This window comes from Onychostoma macrolepis, chromosome 09 (assembly GCF_012432095.1).
Source record: "Onychostoma macrolepis isolate SWU-2019 chromosome 09, ASM1243209v1, whole genome shotgun sequence".
Taxonomy (NCBI): domain Eukaryota; kingdom Metazoa; phylum Chordata; class Actinopteri; order Cypriniformes; family Cyprinidae; genus Onychostoma; species Onychostoma macrolepis.
The window spans coordinates 35,718,198-35,736,301 of NC_081163.1; the positions used below are offsets into that span (position 1 = coordinate 35,718,198).

Consider the following 18,104-nt stretch of genomic DNA (forward strand, 5'->3'; position numbering starts at 1 on the left):
CTGCAAATCATTTGCCATCGTCCTCAGTCAGCTCTCGTACTCTGTTTATGTGGTAAGTGAAATTTCATGCACTGTAATGTAACAGGCAAATGTTAGCAATCGTAATTTGTTTTCTGTGCCTTTCTGAATATGGAATCACGCTTCGGGCTCACCCCTAACCCCCCTCCCGCCGGTCCCTCCCATCGTCCATCGCAATGTTTCACTGTAGACATCATTCAATGCCAATTTTGTTGACATCACCCAACCCTATTAGCTACCCTTGTGGAGAGCTGTAAAGACTCCTGTTGAGGGACAAATATGAAGGCTCCACAGCCCGGGAAAGAGCCATGACCACGCTCTTCATAAAAGTGTGTAGGGCCAGAGACAGTCTGAAAGGAAGGACTGTATATTAACTGTAGAGTTCTTTGAAGGTTTTTCGGCCTTGGCGGGACCTAACCCTCTCCTCCTCTCTGCTTTGAGATCAGGGCGGTTTGTGCAGCTCAAGGTATAACGTCACTCTGGGGCAGGGACCTCGGCGCTTAGGAAAGGGGTAGCATCTGAGGGCACTGTCAGAGCTCAGGCTCTGTTTTGGACTGAGGCTGAGCAGGAGACCCAGCAGGCTTCACAGGTTGCTGGGAAGACGGAGCTGTCTGGCAACTTGAATCAGCAGCTGAGCTGGACCGATTAGGCAGGAAGTGGCACATGGCCTGCAACAACTTATGTGCTGCAGTGATGCGCTCCGCGTGGAGACTTTAGCGACAGCTTTCTCCTCAGGTTCACCGGATAAGACCAAATTGCTTGCTGCAGACGAGAGGCACTGATCTTCACGTGAGAAGTGTGCCAGTATATTATAATGCTGCAGGGACAGTGAAGCACACAGGACCTGAGGCGGCGTGAGATAACTCAAGCCTGATTCTGAGCTTCCTGGGAGGCAGAAACTCATGCTCTCACATGCAGAGCTCATGGCATGCTCATAGCTCGACATTTGAAACAAAGCAGCTAAAATTTGCTCTGAGGAAATTTGCCCTTGTGTTTTCCGAATGGCTGCAGGGGAGAAGCACTGAAGAGGAGCGTCTTTTCCCTGCCGGGGCTCTTCTATGACGAGTAAGCCGGCTTCTTTGTTCTTTTTTAGAGTCCAGTGAGGAGATATTCACACTGAAGTAGAAAATTCGGTCCCACTTTATATTAGGTGGCCTTAACTACTATGTACCTACATTTAAATTAATCATTTGGTACAATGCACTTATTGCGTACATACATGTTTTTACATTGTACTTATATTTTTAAAAATACCTATATGTAATTACATCTGTAATTAATTTATGTAATTACATTCATAATTATGCTGTTGACCCATCCCTTACACCTTAACCCACCCTTAAACCTACCCATACCACCAAACCTGTCCCTAACCTTACCCGTATCCCACCTCAATAGCAGCAATAGTGTTTTGCAATACAGTATGAACAGAATAAGTACATTGTACTTATTTTTTAATGTAAGTACATAGTAGTTAAGGCCACCTAATATAAAGTGTGACCGAAAATTCTGATGAAATAGCATTTGGTGCAACTTATATAGACAGTTAGCTCCACCTGTTTTGGCGGGCTGAAGTGCCATTTGTTCATGCAGCTTCATGGATGTTAACAAATCAGGCTTCAATATTCAGAGTAAACAGGAGTTTCCTTATAAGCAGGTTTACACAACATGAGATTCCGTTTTAAAAGGGAACTTACTGTATATATTGAATCATACCATCCACTTTATTGTTTATTATCTATCTATGATTTTTTTTCCCAAATCCTTAATCACTTTCAACTGTTAACTAACTGGCAACTATAATTGTTTACGGTAATTCCAGTAGCAGTGTACAATCTTACTCTAAAACTAATGCATTGCCTTGCAGTTCCTACAGAGGGAACTCTCGGTGTTGGAAACTGTGAGCCATGCAAGGTTTTGGATTGTTAGTTATTGTATAACCATGGTCTAAAATCCTTCTATCCTTATAAGTATACTTTATAAGTATACAAGTATACAGAATTTTAATACAAGCTGTGTTTGAAGGTTATCCTCAAGTTCATGCTTCACTCTGTAAAAATAAATGTTTATAAGAGCACAATTTGTATCAGTAATGAACTTTAATTACACATTGTTCTACTAATCTTAGTGTCTGTTACAAATGTATATTTTAATTGTTTTTAGTAGGTGATAGATTATTGATGAACATTTTAACAGTATTGTTATAGTTCAATTTCTGTTCAAATGGGAGGTAAAATTGCAAATATATATTTCACATGTCCTCATCCATTTTTGCTCTACACACCCATCCAATATGTAGCATATATCAAAAAGTCAAATACACACCTATTTTAATAACAAGACCTTATGTTTGCCACGAGTTTCGTATTTGACAAGAACAAGAATCATTTATTAAAAAAAAGTATTTATCTATGCAAAATTGATATGCTTTTCCTTTTTTCTTCTTTTTTCCATTTTCATCCATGCCATTACAAGCCATTTGCATCTGTCCCTATTTTTTTATTTTTTTTTTGCAGACATGACATGCTTCTAGACTTTCACTCTGATTGGTTGCTTCACCGCCTTATATAGACATAGTCCCACCTATCTGCTGGGATCTCCACCCCTGCTAACATAAACCAGACTCATTGTAAGATATTAGAGTAGTTTAAGCTACACATTAACCGGTTGTCTCTTGTCGACATTTCCTCTTGCTGACAAAAGCCACAGTGCGTGATTTTATTATACCATTGATAAAATGACTGGTCTGTGGTTGCTTCTGAGTCTCTTTGCCTTTGGTTCAGCTGAAGCTGGGAAACTGTTGGTTATTCCATCAGATGGCAGTCACTGGTTGGGGATGAAGCCTGTTGTGGAGGAGCTGGGGAGGAGAGGAAACCAGGTGGTGGTAGTTGTCCCCGAGGCGAGTCTAAGTATGGGTCCTTCAGAGCATACCACCACTCTGACATATCCAGTGAACTACACCAAGGCTGAATTAGAAGCGAACTTAGTAGATCAGTTAAACACAATTCTGAGTATTGATATGTCCACAGATCTGGCCAAGTTTCAGACATTCATCATCTCACTGGATATTCTGCAAACGTTTATATTGAGGAACGCAGAGGGTCTGCTCTTCAACAAAGATTTGATGAAAAAACTGCAAGATTACAAGTTTGATGCAATCCTCACAGATCCATTTGAGCCCATCGGAGCTATAGTTGGTGACTATCTCTCCATTCCAGCTATTTATATGCAAATAAACCTTCCTTGTGGCGTTGATACTCTTGCCAGTCAATGTCCAGCTCCAGCTTCTTATGTTCCACAACCTTTAACTCACTTTACTGATCACATGAATCTTTGGCAAAGAAGTGTGAACCTGTTCAGGGCCCTATTCAAGCCCACGGCTTGCAGACGTTTGTTTACTCTTGCTGATGAGATCGCCTCACAGATACTGCAGAGAAAAACATCAGTGGTGGAGATCATGAGCCGTGCAGCTCTCTGGTTTATGCGTTTCGACTTTGCCTTTGAATTTCCACGGCCACTGATGCCAAACATGGTCATGATTGGAGGAATGGCAACCAAGAAACCAAAACCATTGTCACAAGTAAGCTCCCATAATTACATTTGCATGTAATTGCATACATTTGCATTAACATTATCAGTGCCATAGCTCTCTTTTTCATCTGACTTTTCTCTATCCTTGTCTGTCATTGACTCATCATCATGGACTGTGAAAATAGGCAGCATATGCACAAGCAAAGAGAAAGTGTTTTGTCTAAAATAATGACATCTAATAGACTGAGAAAGTGCAAGAAAATGTTTGGATCTTTTAAGAGGAGGTCTGTAAGAGGACAGAGCATAATCATTCCAGAAATGTTGTATGCAGAAATTGTTGAATGCTTCCCTTGAAACATCTCTGCTTTAACAACAGTAAGAAAGATTTGATCTCTGGGCAGAGGTAAAAACCTTTTTTTGAATGTTGACACCTATTTAAATATTACATATTAAAGGGCACAACTTTTTTTATTTTATTTTTTTTAATAGCCAAAAGCCTCTAGTTTTTGCTACAGCCCAGTGTTTTGTTAGATATTTTTGTGAGATATAATCACACATTTTGTTCAAATCACTGTTTTTGTTATTTTCTAACAGGTCAGCATTTGTACAAATTGTTTCTGTTTCATGTTTCAACGTTTAATTTTTTTTAATTTCTTGTATTAAAACAACTAGTTAAACCAAAAGGCTTAAGACTGCATTAGACTTAAGACTTGTTTAATATATGTTTAATATATTGTAAGTTTGCTTTCACATTAGTTTGATATAGAAATAAATAGATTTATTTTACTCCTGTCATTTAAATGTAAGCTAAGCTTTAGAATAAAACCACACATACAGAAATCACACTCTCTCTGGGCTGTATTAACATGTTAGCATGATATTTTATACATTTATTTAATCTTAAAGGGGACATTGGATGCCCATTTTCCAGAAGTTGGTATGATTCTTTAAGGTCTGCAACATACTTTAGTTAAATTTTCCCAATGGTCATGTAAAACAACACCCTTTTTAAATAGCTCTGTTCAAAGAGAGCCATTTCGGTGCATGCATCTTTAAATGACAATGAGCTACTAATCACCCACCCTTCTCTTCAGTTTTTTGTGTATTGGCTCAATACCATCAAAATCAAAACTAATCCACTGCTCTGATGTCAGGAGAAAATGATGAAAATGACTCTTATGTTCACTTTTACATCCAACACCTGCATTGTTGCAGAGATGCTGTTGCTACAGGTGCTTGAGCGCAGCCAAGGTGAAAAAAAGTGCACTTCCACAATGTACTTAAAGTGCTCTTTTGGCATGCTAAATATCTGGACCTGTCGGCTATTCAAAATCCTTCTGTGTGAAATGACTGAAAAATACGTTGCCGTTGACCTATAGCCGATGAGAGAGCAGGGTACAGGGCAGCGGGAAGTTCGGGGAGGAGTTATATGAAATGTAGTTTCCGGACCAGACAGAGTTGTCGGCGATTCTTCCCATTGTATGTCATGCAGTGTTTAACCTCTTGTTGCTGATCCATCGTGCAGTGTGAACACAGCAGGAACTGAATGCTACCCTAGCCCTCTGGTGCTCCTTATTTGGGAGTCACACTTGTGGTCTTCATGGTCAAAAGTGACTGGACACAGTAAAATCGTTGTTACATATTTTTGTTCAATAATATTTTTTTATTTTGTATTTTGAGAATTTAATTGTACAAAATAATATTTATGCAATAATTATGATCAATTTCTTCCCATTGAAAATAATACAAATAAAATAAATAAATAAAAATAAACATTTTTTTTATATATATATTTATATTACTTTTCAATTAATGCAGTATTTCATGTTAAAATAGTCAATGCCTTTAAAATCTAATTTTTTGAAGCCAAATTAGTGCCATCTGGTGGGACTAAAATAAGAAAAACATCCGCAATTCTATGGTTTAGCCACTAGATTCATATATAGCTCTATATAAAAGGCCTATAAATTCTCTAATTGTTTTTAGACATGAATACTTTTTTATTAAGTTGTCGGTTTGGATATATATTTAGACATTCTCAAAGACAATTTTTGTAAAGTTTTTTTTTTTTTTGGTTTGAAATGTTGATTTGAAGCATCAGTTTTTGAATTATTATTACTACAGTCAAATCTGAACACAGAGAAAGCATTTTTTTTACACAAAACATTAATATTCTATAAAAATGTAACAAAAAATGAACAGAAATGTTTTATCAGAGCTTAATCCTTCTGGGTCTGATCTGATTTCAACCTCTTATTTCAGTTTTCTGACTCGTTTTGGCTGTTTTTGTCAGTTTCCCATTCATTTCCTATGGTCGGTCATTTTTAACCAAAGACCACAAGTGTGACTTTTTTTTTTTATGACCACTTAACCTGCTTGAATCATGCCCTCAATTTTTTGTGTGTGTTCACATTCCAAATACCATAAAAGTCACCAAGTTTCGTACCATTCTGATGAAGCTGTGATTTTTAAAAATTCAAAACAGAAAATGTATCAGTCAAAGTGACTGAAGAGCACCAGAGGGCTAGATAGTCCTGCAGTATGAAAACAACGGTGATCCAACGACTTTGAAAATCGTGCAGTGTGAACTCAGCATAAGACACATTTATATGCAAACACCATGTAAAAGTTAATTTTGTATCCGATGTCCCCCAAGACACACTTTGCCTTACAGTGTGTGCCCTCAAGCACAGACCATAGTATCCAACTGCAGAGCCATAGCATTGTCACAGAAGTTTCAGGACAGTCATGCCAGGCAAGCTGTCTCAGACCGGAATTTAGGATCAGGATTATAGCCTCATTAATGTTAGGTTTAGTGGTGGGGTGGGGCTAGGCATTTATACGAGGGTGAAGTTTTTAGTTGTAGTAAAGTTTGGGTTAGAGGTGGAGGCAGGTTAGGCGATCTAACTCTAGCCAAAAAATAAGCTCTGCCCTAACTTCTGGTCTGAGACAGGGGCGGTTCTTTTTAGGTGGGCTTCAGCCCCCCATTTGTCATCTCAGCCCCCCTAAAACTTTGATCTGAACGATCAGGCCAGTGCTGCTTCCTCAGTTTTTTTTTTTTTAGTTTTTTTTTTTTGTAGCTGTGGAAAAGTGGGAGTCAAGATGGTGGGAAGAGGGGAGAAAACAACCAATAAAACACATACCTACAACACACTCATTATACAGACAAATTAATATTAAAATATGAGCAGAGAAACAAACAACAACAGAGATAAGGGCCACCTTGATATATTTTAAAAATATAAAAATAATGAAGTCTCAAGAAATCCTATCATTAGAGGCTAACGACTATCATGGACAAATCCAATATGTTTTGGAAATTATTATTTGAAATAAGCAGAGATATTGGTGTATATGAAAAATGAAAAAGAACATTTAAAAGTTATAATATTTTCACCAGCACTACAGCCTCAGTACAAATGACATATCCGTGTAAAACAGAAAGAATAAAGGCATAGTTTGTTGAACTGTTTGTTCACCATTATTTTAATTTTCGGTCTATAGGCTATCTTTGTTTGCTGTTTATCACAATAATCTGTCGTGTCATTGCGTTCATGATCAGACATACCTCTGTATCAGCACCATTATTTGCGCATCTTTTATTTAAAGAAGATATGATATGTGCGCATACACGGTGCTGTTTCATGTTTGGAGCACGAGAGAATATGAAATATGTTCACATAAACTTGAAACACGCTTGCTCCGGTCTGGGGGGCTGTTACATAAAACAAATTTACCAAATAAGCCAGGCTTATTTCAGTTAGTCTGACTTAGTCGTCACTTGATGTGGTTTCAGAAAGCAAATTGACCATAGCTCAAGCTCAGTCACTATGGCAAATTATGCTGAGAAACTAACCTGGGCTACGTTTCCCAAAAGCATCGTAAGCCTAAGTTGACCGTAGCTCCATTGGTTTCAATGGGTGTACTTAATCTTACGATGCTTTTGGGAAACACAACCCTGGTCCGGAGCAGGCTAACTGTCAGGTTAAACTGAGCTCCTCTAACACTGACCAACGCATTGATAATACCACTGACTCTCTCACATACAATTAGTTGACATTATTATCAGTCCAAAAATAAAAGTATACAGAAAATGCAACTTAAATAAATCAATAAAATATATATTTTTTTAAGATATATGAAAACATTTTAAGATAGTTGCTACTTGCCCATTCAGTTGATCAGTAGCCTTTCTCTGGGTTTTATGACCGCTGTAACTTTTATTGTTATTAGTAGAACATTAAAATATTACAATCTAAAATTCCTCTTTAAAGCATTAAAAAAAACATTAAATTAAAAGTTAAAATCACTGAAAATAAATAATAGAAAACAGACTACATTTTAACTGATAAGAGGAATACACATTAACCCATTTGAGCTAGTAATTAGGGTTGTATTAACCAGCTTGCATTTGATTTACAGTCACTGCTATCATAAAAAATACACTTACAATTCTACATGTGTCACATTTAATGTCCAAAAACAAATATTTTATAAAAATGTATATTTTATATTTTATTATTGCGCTCCTAGCCTCGCCCACTCCTGACAGCAAAATGGATATATTTGCATGACTTTCTAACATTTACAGATGAAGAATATATCCGTGACATGTCCGTTATGCACTGTGGAAAACACAATGACTCAAATGCATTAAACAGCACAAATATTCGCTGTTAGCCATTGTGTATCAATTTGATCCATGATCGACATTAAGGGCTGCTTAAGAACAGCGTGCACATCAAATAATCTTGACTCACTGAACCTGGATCAAATTAGTGAGATTGCATGAACTTAAATTGTCATTTATGAAAGCGCTTTAGTCCCGATTGAGATGATCTAAAGTCAGGTTTTGGACATTGATCCCTGCTTTTCTTAGCATCTTAGCAGGGAGTGTTGATACACTCATCACAGCGTACCGCACAGAAACGGCTCTCTCATGCGTGCTCCACGTGTTGTTAGGCTACAAATTTAATAGCTATTGTTACGGTCATGTTTACAGAGATGAACTGACTAACTGTTGATTAATTACTAACCTCTTCATTAAATACATTAGCACATGCATATGTGCTATTGCAAGCTAAAAATGAGATTTGAGTTAGTCATGTTTTTAATTTCACTATTAGCCTACATATTAAGTGTTTGAGCAGTGTTTGCTGTTTAATTTTTACACCATATAATATTAGTTTTTAAACTTGAATGGTTCAAAGCAATCGGTTTCCCAACTAAAATAAGTTAACTTCATGGTATTATGGTTACATGCTGTAAAGAAGGAAAGCTGTAAATTAACAGTGCACTACTGACAACCACATATGCCTGTATTTTACTGTTATTTTCCAGCACAACTTTTAGCAAGAATATTGTAGGATATTGCAGGTGTTAGATTAACTCATGTACTGAATTGCTCTGAAACTAGTGCAGGCTTTTATATTCAGATGTGTTTGATTCAGATGTAGGCCTACTGTAGTTAATTTCTATAATTTCATTAGAATTGAAATCAAACACACTTAATTGCATTAGACTTTGTTTAAATATGAATTGTTTTCATCTATTGTAGGTATTGTAATTATGAAATAATGATTCAATTGCAAACAGGTCCTTATGTGTAAAAATGTGCTCTGTATTCATTGTCTCAGCACTTTCTTTCAGACAGAGTAATGTGTTTTTTTATTTTTATTTTATTAATTTTTTTGTATGTAAGAGTTCCTGGTTTAATTGTGTTCCTGTGTGTTTAGGGAGAAACTGTGATTAATCACTCGGCATGTGTCTCAATCAACTCCCTAGTTCTGTAGTCAAGGACTCGTCCATTTTAAGGGCAGTCTTAATTATAGAATATTTCCAGTGCACTAATGAACATAATGACATAATGCACTGTGAATACGGTGAACCCCAAGTGCAACATGTTCCTGAATCAACATCCTTGTTGATCCTGGAACAACATTCCAAGCAACCAATCAGAATTGAGGGCTAAGTTTAAAGGAAATGTCAGTTTTAGTCTTACAACCAGAGTCAGGTGTTTCCACTCCATCATTTCCCTGTGATTTTAGGGACACATTAAGGGTAGGACTAAGTTTAGGACATAGATTCTATGTTTTTGGACAATAAAATAGTTCCAGGAACATGTCTTGGCAAAATCACGGTAGCCAAAACTGTGAAAACAGTGAAACACTTAAAATAAATTCTGATGTGCAAAGCATAAATCAAATTAATAAAGTTTTTGAAATATCATGTCAAATATAATAAAATATAATTTCAGTATGTAGAAATTATCTTTAACCTATTTTCATATTTTCTGTAAGTATTGTTTATTGTTGGTTCTTCACGACACCTAATGCAAGTAAACATGTTGAACCTTACTGACATTTTTTTTACCAATACCTGTTACAGACATTTGGTCCTCTTTATCTGTGTATGAACAAAGCGGTCTCTAGATAACTTTGACAATTCTAATATGCGCTTATGTTCTTGAAATAATTAACCCAGAGCTACATTTCACCCACTTGTTAGACTTTAAACCACAGTTCAGTGACAGCGTCAATGTCTGAGCTCAGTAGTTAGTATGCACATGCTTCCAGTGACCTATCAACACTAACTCACCTTTTATCTAGTTTTGAGGCCCCTCCTGTTTTAAAAGCATTCCCAGGCTTCTTAAATGCACCATATCTCTGTATGCTGTGTGCTATATAAACATTAGAGTGGATGGAGTTTCCACTCTGGGCTTCTAGTCTGGCTGTGCTTGTTCACCTCAGAGCCTCTACATGTTGGAGAGGGGCTTGTTATGGCAGTGGATGGCAGCCACTGGTTGAGCATGAAGATCCTGGTGGAAGAGTTTTCTCAAAGGGGTCATGAGATGGTGGTCCTGGTCCCTGAAAGACATGTGGTCCCTGGTCAGTGCTGACATCTGTCTTCTGTGCAGGAGCTGGAGGAGTTTGTGAACGGTTCTGGAGAGCATGGGTTTGTGGTCTTCACTCTGGGCTCCTTGGTGTCACAGTTACCCGAGGCCAAAGCCAGAGAGTTCTTTGAGGCATTTAGGCAGATACCTCAGAGGGTAAGTGAGGATATAAAAAATAACAGACTACTTTTAAATGCTTAAAGGGATAGTTACCCAAAAATTAAAATTCTGTCATTAATTACTCACCCTCATGTTGTTCTAAACTCCTAAGATCTTTGTTCATCTTTGGAACACAAATTAAGATATTTTTGATGAAATCCGAGAGCTTTCTGACCCTGCATAGACAGCAATGCAACTGAAACATTCCCAGGCCCAGAAAAAACAGCCCCAAAGTCCCTTGTAATAGGCAGACTTGGCAACAATGATGGCCCACCATGTATTTTCTGAAACAAAATGTTATACAAATTAACCCATGGTATCATATGAAGCCATATAAACCTAATCATATTATTAACCTTCATAATCCTCTTTGATGTATAGGTACTATGGAGGTACACTGGACCAGTCCCTGAAAATGCTCCAAAGAACGTCAAACTGATGAAGTGGCTGCCACAAAATGATCTCTTGGGTATGTTTATATTATTCTTTGACCAATGGTGTCCAATCCTGCTCCTGGAGGGCAAATGTCCTGCAGACTGTTGCTCCAACCAGCTCTAACACACTTTTCTAGAAGTTTCTAGTGAGTCAGAAGACCTTAAAGTGATGCTTCACTCATAATTACCGCAGGCATAAAACAAAAGAATATCATCGGCAACAACTTAACTGGTTTGAATGGCTTTACTGCTGAGCAATTACTGTGTACAACGAAATATAATTGTAACTTTCATTTGATGGTGGATGTGGCGAATAAGCTGCCAGTGATCGAAATATTGAATATGAAGTCATTGAAAACAACAATTTTGAGAATATGGTTGAGATCTCAAATATGAGCCAGATGCTGTGGAAGTGCGCTATGACGATGACAGCGATGGTAAAATCATCTGCTCAAACCGAGCCCTTTTAAGTTTCAAAAGGTAACAAAATATGCTTTATTTTATTCTTCTGTAATTGTTCTTAAAATATCAAGAGATTTTTGCTATTGCAGCAGTAAGAGATCATCCGTGGTGGATATATAGGTCCGGACTGCTAAAGACCCAAATATGTAATAATGATTGGCGAAACATTCATGCATTTAAGGGTTAAAGAGGATCGAGCAGAACCTATGCAAGCACGACTCTTACAGGACGTTTCAAAATGGTATGTTTTGTTATTTTTTGTAGTTGTCTCATTTTTTAGATTCACTGTTATTTGTAAATGCTACTGCTGTTTATGTTGTCTTTTGATATACGTTTTTTCCGTACCAAAGCTTTATCCATACTTACAGGTTCTGGCCTATAAACAATAGCTTCTGCTTTTATAATAATAAAATCTTTGAGGACAAGTGAATCCAGCATTGAACTTGCATAGAATGAGGATGCTGTCCTCTGTAAAATGTCCAGCACAGAGAGATATATTTGCATTATAATTTTCGGGAACCCCACCCCCTCTGTTGCGTGCTCCTGGGGGCAGGGTTTATGTAAATTTCAGGATTTGTGATGTCACTAATCCAGGAAGTAGCTTTTTGTAGTCCCTACCAGCCATTTGCTGTAGGCCTTAAAAAACGAATTCTGTAAAAGGCAGTTTCTCCCTTTGCATTGAACTTTCGTAACTTTGCATACTCTATGTTGTTTATACTCAAACAGCCACATTACACACTAACTAAAGTTAAAAAGGTGAAATCGTAATCTATGACCCCTTTAATTAGCTGGTTCAGGTGTGCTTAATTAGGTTAAACTCTGCAGGACAGTGGCCCTCCATGAACAGGTGTGGACACCCCTGTCTTTGACCTGCTAATCTTCCTCGAAGACATTTGAAAAATACATTCTCTCAACCCAGTTTATGGTGACTACTATTAGTATGCATTTCATGGGTTTATCTCTCCAAAAGTAGCAACATCGAGCCCCCCAGGCACCATCAAATCAACAAGAGCACATACAGCGGTGTTTAGCCAGTACAGGACCATTACATCGGAAAAACATTCAACTACGGTTTCAGAAGTACAAGCTAAATTTGGTTAATTTACACCCTCAAAGATACAACATATCATGCAGAAATTTTTCATTGCACCTATTAATAACACTGGGATTATAAATGTCTTAAATTGTCCAGTAAACTGTGTAGGATATGATCATTATTAAAAATCAATGTGCGCCTTGTATCAAGCATCTCCTTCATTTTGTTTTACTTGAAGGACATGTCATGCTATTTCCTGAAACACAACTTTTAAATATTTATTATAATTATATACATACTCAAACCCACAGGTTGAAATGCCAAGTGCAACATATACGTTATATTCGTCAATTCACTTCACTGATTCGTTGTCAATGCTGTTTCAAAGCAATACTTGAAAGTGACCACATAGTGACGGGTGTCGAATTGTTTCGAAGCCTCGGCACATTTGCTTCGACTGTTTCAGTATTTCACAAAAAGCCTCGCTCTGCCCACCACTAGGAATAACAGGGAGCACTGGAGAATGACAGACCACTTGAACTGTTGAACCACTTGGCTTAGTGCACAGTGATGTATGCGGAAAAATGAATGCAAAGTCCTTAAGTGGGGCTGAATACTTCCTGACATTCACTGATGAAAATACTCACTTTGTGTGGGTGTCCATCCTAAAGCGGAAAGGTGACGTTTTTCAGAAGTTCCTAGAATGGAAAGCAATGGCAGAAAAATCCACTGGAAGACAGCTGAAAACCATATGCAGAGACAATGAACGAGAATATACATCATCTGAGTTTCAGGATTTCCTGAAGAAAAAAGGAATTCGACGAGCTCACAGTGCCCAAAAGTCCTGAGCAAAATGGAGTAGCTGAATGAATGAACAAAACACTGATGGAGACAGTGAGATCAATGTTAGCCGATGCAAAGCTACCACAAAAGTTCTGGGCAGAAGCATTGTCAACAGCTGTGCATCTAAGAAACAGAAGTCCAACGAAATCTGTGAAAGGAATGACTCCCTTTGAAGCCTGGATAGGTGAAAAACCAAAGCTTGATCATCTGCGCATATTTAGATGTACCGTATGCGCATGTGCCCAAAGATGAACGAAAGAAACTGGATCCCAAAGCAATGAAGTGTATCCTTCTAGGATATGGAACAGAAACAAAAGGATATCGACTCTATGATTCAAAACTTGCAAAGGTTTTCTACAGTCAAAATGTGATATTTAATTAATCAGATCATGCAATTGAGAGGGAGCCTGACACAAATGAGGAAGGTGCTGAGAAACGATTTGTGGAATTGGACAGTCAAGAACTTGACAATGAGGACTCAGCCGGACAAGAGATCCAAAGATCAAGAAAGAGGGAGAAAACCACCAGATTACTATGAAGAATGGGTGGCAGTTTAACAACTAACCAGACAACTGAACCCAAGACTGTAAAAGATGTCTTATCCAGTTCAGACAAGGCCAAATAGAAGGAAGCTCTGGAGAATAAATGGAATCACTTCATGCAAACAATGTTTGGAATCTGGTAGAACTGCCAAAAGGTCGACAAGCAGTAGGCAGTAAATGGGTGTTCACGGTCAAAGTTGATGCTGATGGATCATTTGAAAGGCACAAAGCCCATCTAGTTGCACAAGGATTTTCTCAAAAGTTTGGATCAGACGATGACGATACATTCAGCCCAGTGGTCAGATTTGAGTCAATTAGGACAATAATTGCTCTGGCTGTACGACAGTCCTGAAAAAAATAAAGCTGCATCAGATGAATGTCAAAACAGCTTTACTAACGGAGAACTAAAAGAAGAAGTGTACATGCAACAACTTGAAGGTTTTTCTGTCAGTGATGTTTGAGGATAATCAATCTGCAGTCTTCATCGCAATGAATCCTCAATTTCACGGACGTGCCAAACACATTGACATTAAATACCACTTAATTCGGGAGAAAATTGCTGGTGGAGTCATAGATCTGAAGTACTGCAACACTGACAACATGGTTGCTTACATGTTCACGAAAGGACTGAGTGAAGAAAAGTTCATAAAACTTAGAGAGAAGGCTGGAGTGAAACCAGTTAATTGATCATTCTTGTGTGTTTTTTTTTTTTCTTTTTCTCTCCCTTGTTAAAGACTGTTTAATTATTAAGCAGTGTCATGAAAGTTTTTTTTTTTTTCTTGTATTTTAAGTAGTGACCACTGGGAGGTGCTGTTGGTATATATATCTTTTTTTCCCCTTTGTTTTTCCCTGAAGTTGTAGATTGAAAGTGAAAGTAAAGAGTTTCATGCAAGTTGGTTGCATTCTGACTGAAAAGAGCTCAGAGTCTTTATTTAAAATCAACACTGGTGATGAGTCGGGAGATGCATGATATTTGAATGATCATGCCATATTATAATTCACTACAAAATCATTTGGAATTTACAGTTAAGTGTTGTGAACTAAGGACTACAATGATGTTGTAACCTCAATAGTGAGCCTGTTCATGTAAAGTCACAGCAGCACAACACCAATCATTTAATGTAACTACAATAAAATCATTTAATTAAGACACTGAAATATTTTAATATTTAAATGTATTTTTAAAATGTTTTGCATTATGCAAATTTTATCACAAATTATTACCGATGCTTTGTTTTCTATTGATACGTCTCATTGTTTACATTTGGAGCAATGATATGAACATGAGTTCCATCAACTCCAGGAAAGCCCACAATCATCATAAAAGTGGCTTGATTTTGCGATATGGTTTGGTGGTCAGTTGGAAAGTCAATAAACTGGAATTTAGTAGTGGCCAAAAGTGATGTCCGGCCTAGGAAATTTAGCATCTTCACCCTTAATTAAAAAAATAAATAAATAAAAAAAAGTGCAAGATTTTGTAAGCATATTACATAGTTGCTTTGAGTCAGTCGTTTTATTTGTGATAATAATGCAATGAAACATGACAAATTGTGCAGTCATCATTTTTAGCCATGCTTGCTGCCATACAAAGAAATTAAAAAACAAGAGGACCAATGAAATGTTAATAACTTATGTTGTAGTCAGTGTGCCAATGTTGCCAATTTAGTGATTTTGTCACTAGATTTAGTGACTTCCTCACCCCTTTAGAGACTTTTTTTCAAAAGCCTAGCAACAAGATCAATTTCTTGGACAAACCTTATCTACATTCCGAAGCTCTCCCATGACGTCATAAAGGCAAGTTCGCTGATCTAAATAAATATAAATATAGATCAGTGAACTCACCTTTATGAGGTCATCTAGCAACAATAAGTGACCAGTTTTAGCTACTTTCAGTCGAAAGCAGTTATTCATACAATAATTTATATGAAAAATGTGTGGTGATGGAAATGACAGGGTTTTGTGGAAATGACAATGAATTAACGTGAATGTAGAGGAACAGCAGATATATTTATTAGAAAAAGTCTTAAACTCATCACACTCATTAAACTCAATTCACAAAGTCATTAAACATATCAATTGTACTTTGTAACCATAAATGTAATTTCCACCACAGAGGCAGTGTGGTGGAAATGACATTTCTGTAGTTTTTGTGAAAAAATGGAAGATAGCTTCACTGATTAGCTTTGAATTAATACTTAGCATTTCATGTATACAAAATACTATTATTTAACTTAAAATTTGTAGCTTTTTAAAAACACCCTTGAAGGAAATGTTTGGAAATGACGTAGAATAAATATATTAACTGATCAAGCAATATTTACCTTGATTTTTCTTCATATGTTGTTGATGAAAATTTAAATTCCTTCCATGTCCAACATGTGCTCTGATGTCACTGAACATTTCCATCGAAACCACCTAAACAATCTTTCACACAAACTTTTTAAAGGGACATTACAGTGTTGTGGTGGAAATGACACCAATACTGTGCGACAGCTATATTTTGTATAAAAAGTAATATTGATAGTGGTCTCACATTAAATACTATAATATATTTTAATTATTTTACTAGTGCTTAATTCAGGTACATTAATGGTTACCAGATAAGTCATATTTTTAAACTGTATTTTCATTGTTGAAGTTTAAAAGTCTGGGTGTGCGACAAGGAGAAAACAATGATTTTGACATCTATAAGGAGGTTGAAAAGTATGAAAAAAATCATAATAGAAAGGTAGTAAAAAGTTTTAAAGGTGGTTTTATTGTTAGTTTGACAAAGAAAGAGGAATTTGTCCAAAATTGTATGTATTTTTAAAAATATGACCAAAGAACATCAAAGTACCCATAGTCTAAGAATCACCCATATATGAAGACCGCAATAGATCCAGGATTCCACTCCTTCATCACTAATATACTGAATTAAATGTTATTCTGTAGGCCATCCTAAGGTTAAGGCTTTTATTACACATGGTGGATCACATGGAATCTATGAAGGAATCTGTAATGGGGTGCCAATGGTGATGCTTCCTCTGTTTGGCGATCAAGGGGATAACGTTCAGCGCTTAGTGTCTCGAGGAGTTGCAGAAACCCTGAGTATCTATGATCTGACCGCAGAAAAACTGCTGGTTGCATTGAGAAAGGTCATCAACGACAAAAGGTAAACATAATCAGGTTCAGCCTGTGCATGAAATCAGTTTATGAACTGATGCATTGTTTTTATTTATACAACATTTAGTACTGAACTTTTAAAGTATTGCACTGTGAAAATGATTTTTCTAAATTGTAAAAAAGTTTATTGGAGTATGTTTTACAAAAGATGCTATTTCAGTCTTTCTGTAATTCAAATTTTATTTCTTCATAATTATGTGTGAAGTTTACTGGCAGTTTCTGAGTGAAAAATATTTCAAAGTAAAATGTAAACTGTGCAGTCCTTTTGAATGCAATGAAATATAAACCTACTTCATCTTTGACTCAACAGCTACAAGGAGAAGATAACAGAGCTGTCAGCTATTCACAGAGACCGTCCCATTGAGCCTCTGGACCTGGCTGTGTTCTGGACTGAGTTTGTTATGAGACACAAAGGGGCAGCGCATCTCAGACCTGCAGCCCACGAGCTGAACTGGATTCAGTATCATTCTCTGGACGTCATTGGCTTTCTCCTTCTCATTCTAGTGACTGTTATTTTTGTGACTGTCAAAAGCTGCATGTTCTGTTTCAGGAAGTGCTTCAAGAAAACTCAGAAAAAGAAGAAGGAGTAGATATATTAAGTCAATGTTTTGTGTGTGTGTTTTTTTTTTTTTTTTGTGATTGTTTAGAGACTTGCCTAATCTGTGTTTTTATAACTTGAATACCTCCTTGACCTGGATTATTGACTTGAATAAAGCCTCACAAAACCTGCTGAGTGTGTCAGATAAACATTTACATTTATGTTATGTTTTAGTTAGGACTGGCTCAACTAATTGTTGAAAACAGCTTTGAATATGAATATTTTTGCTTGGTTATCTCTCAAATATAGATCATTAGTTTAGATAACATGACATAATGGTGATTTGCAAGTTTGTCTGGAGTTTACTTAGCAGGCGCCTTTAAATAATTCCCATATTAGGGTGATTTCTGAAGGATCATGATCATGTGAAAATTCAGATAATTTAAGTTTTGCCATCACAGGATATGAATTAAAAATAGAAAAAAAA

The 18,104-nt window shown here is 36.8% G+C and overlaps 1 protein-coding gene across 1 annotated transcript; it reads left to right on the top strand.

Annotated features, from left to right (window-relative positions):
- Nucleotides 1-2,677: 2,677 nt before the first annotated feature.
- Nucleotides 2,678-17,808, top strand: LOC131546904 (UDP-glucuronosyltransferase 1A5-like). The gene is made up of 5 exons (XM_058787020.1): nt 2,678-3,598; nt 10,466-10,597; nt 10,982-11,069; nt 16,849-17,068; nt 17,390-17,808. Exons 1-5 carry the CDS (start codon nt 2,756-2,758, stop codon nt 17,667-17,669), a joined length of 1,563 nt encoding a protein of 520 aa, XP_058643003.1. The 5' UTR covers nt 2,678-2,755; the 3' UTR covers nt 17,670-17,808.
- Nucleotides 17,809-18,104: the final 296 nt, after the last annotated feature.

Bases quoted from the DNA above. Each gene is read 5' to 3' on its own strand.
- LOC131546904 (XM_058787020.1), top strand. From the start codon at position 2,756: ATGACTGGTCTGTGGTTGCTTCTGAGTCTCTTTGCCTTTGGTTCAGCT. The intron at 11,070-16,848 runs GTATGTTTATAT...GTTATTCTGTAG, and splicing joins GCCACAAAATGATCTCTTGG to GCCATCCTAAGGTTAAGGCT. The intron at 17,069-17,389 runs GTAAACATAATC...TTGACTCAACAG, and splicing joins AAGGTCATCAACGACAAAAG to CTACAAGGAGAAGATAACAG.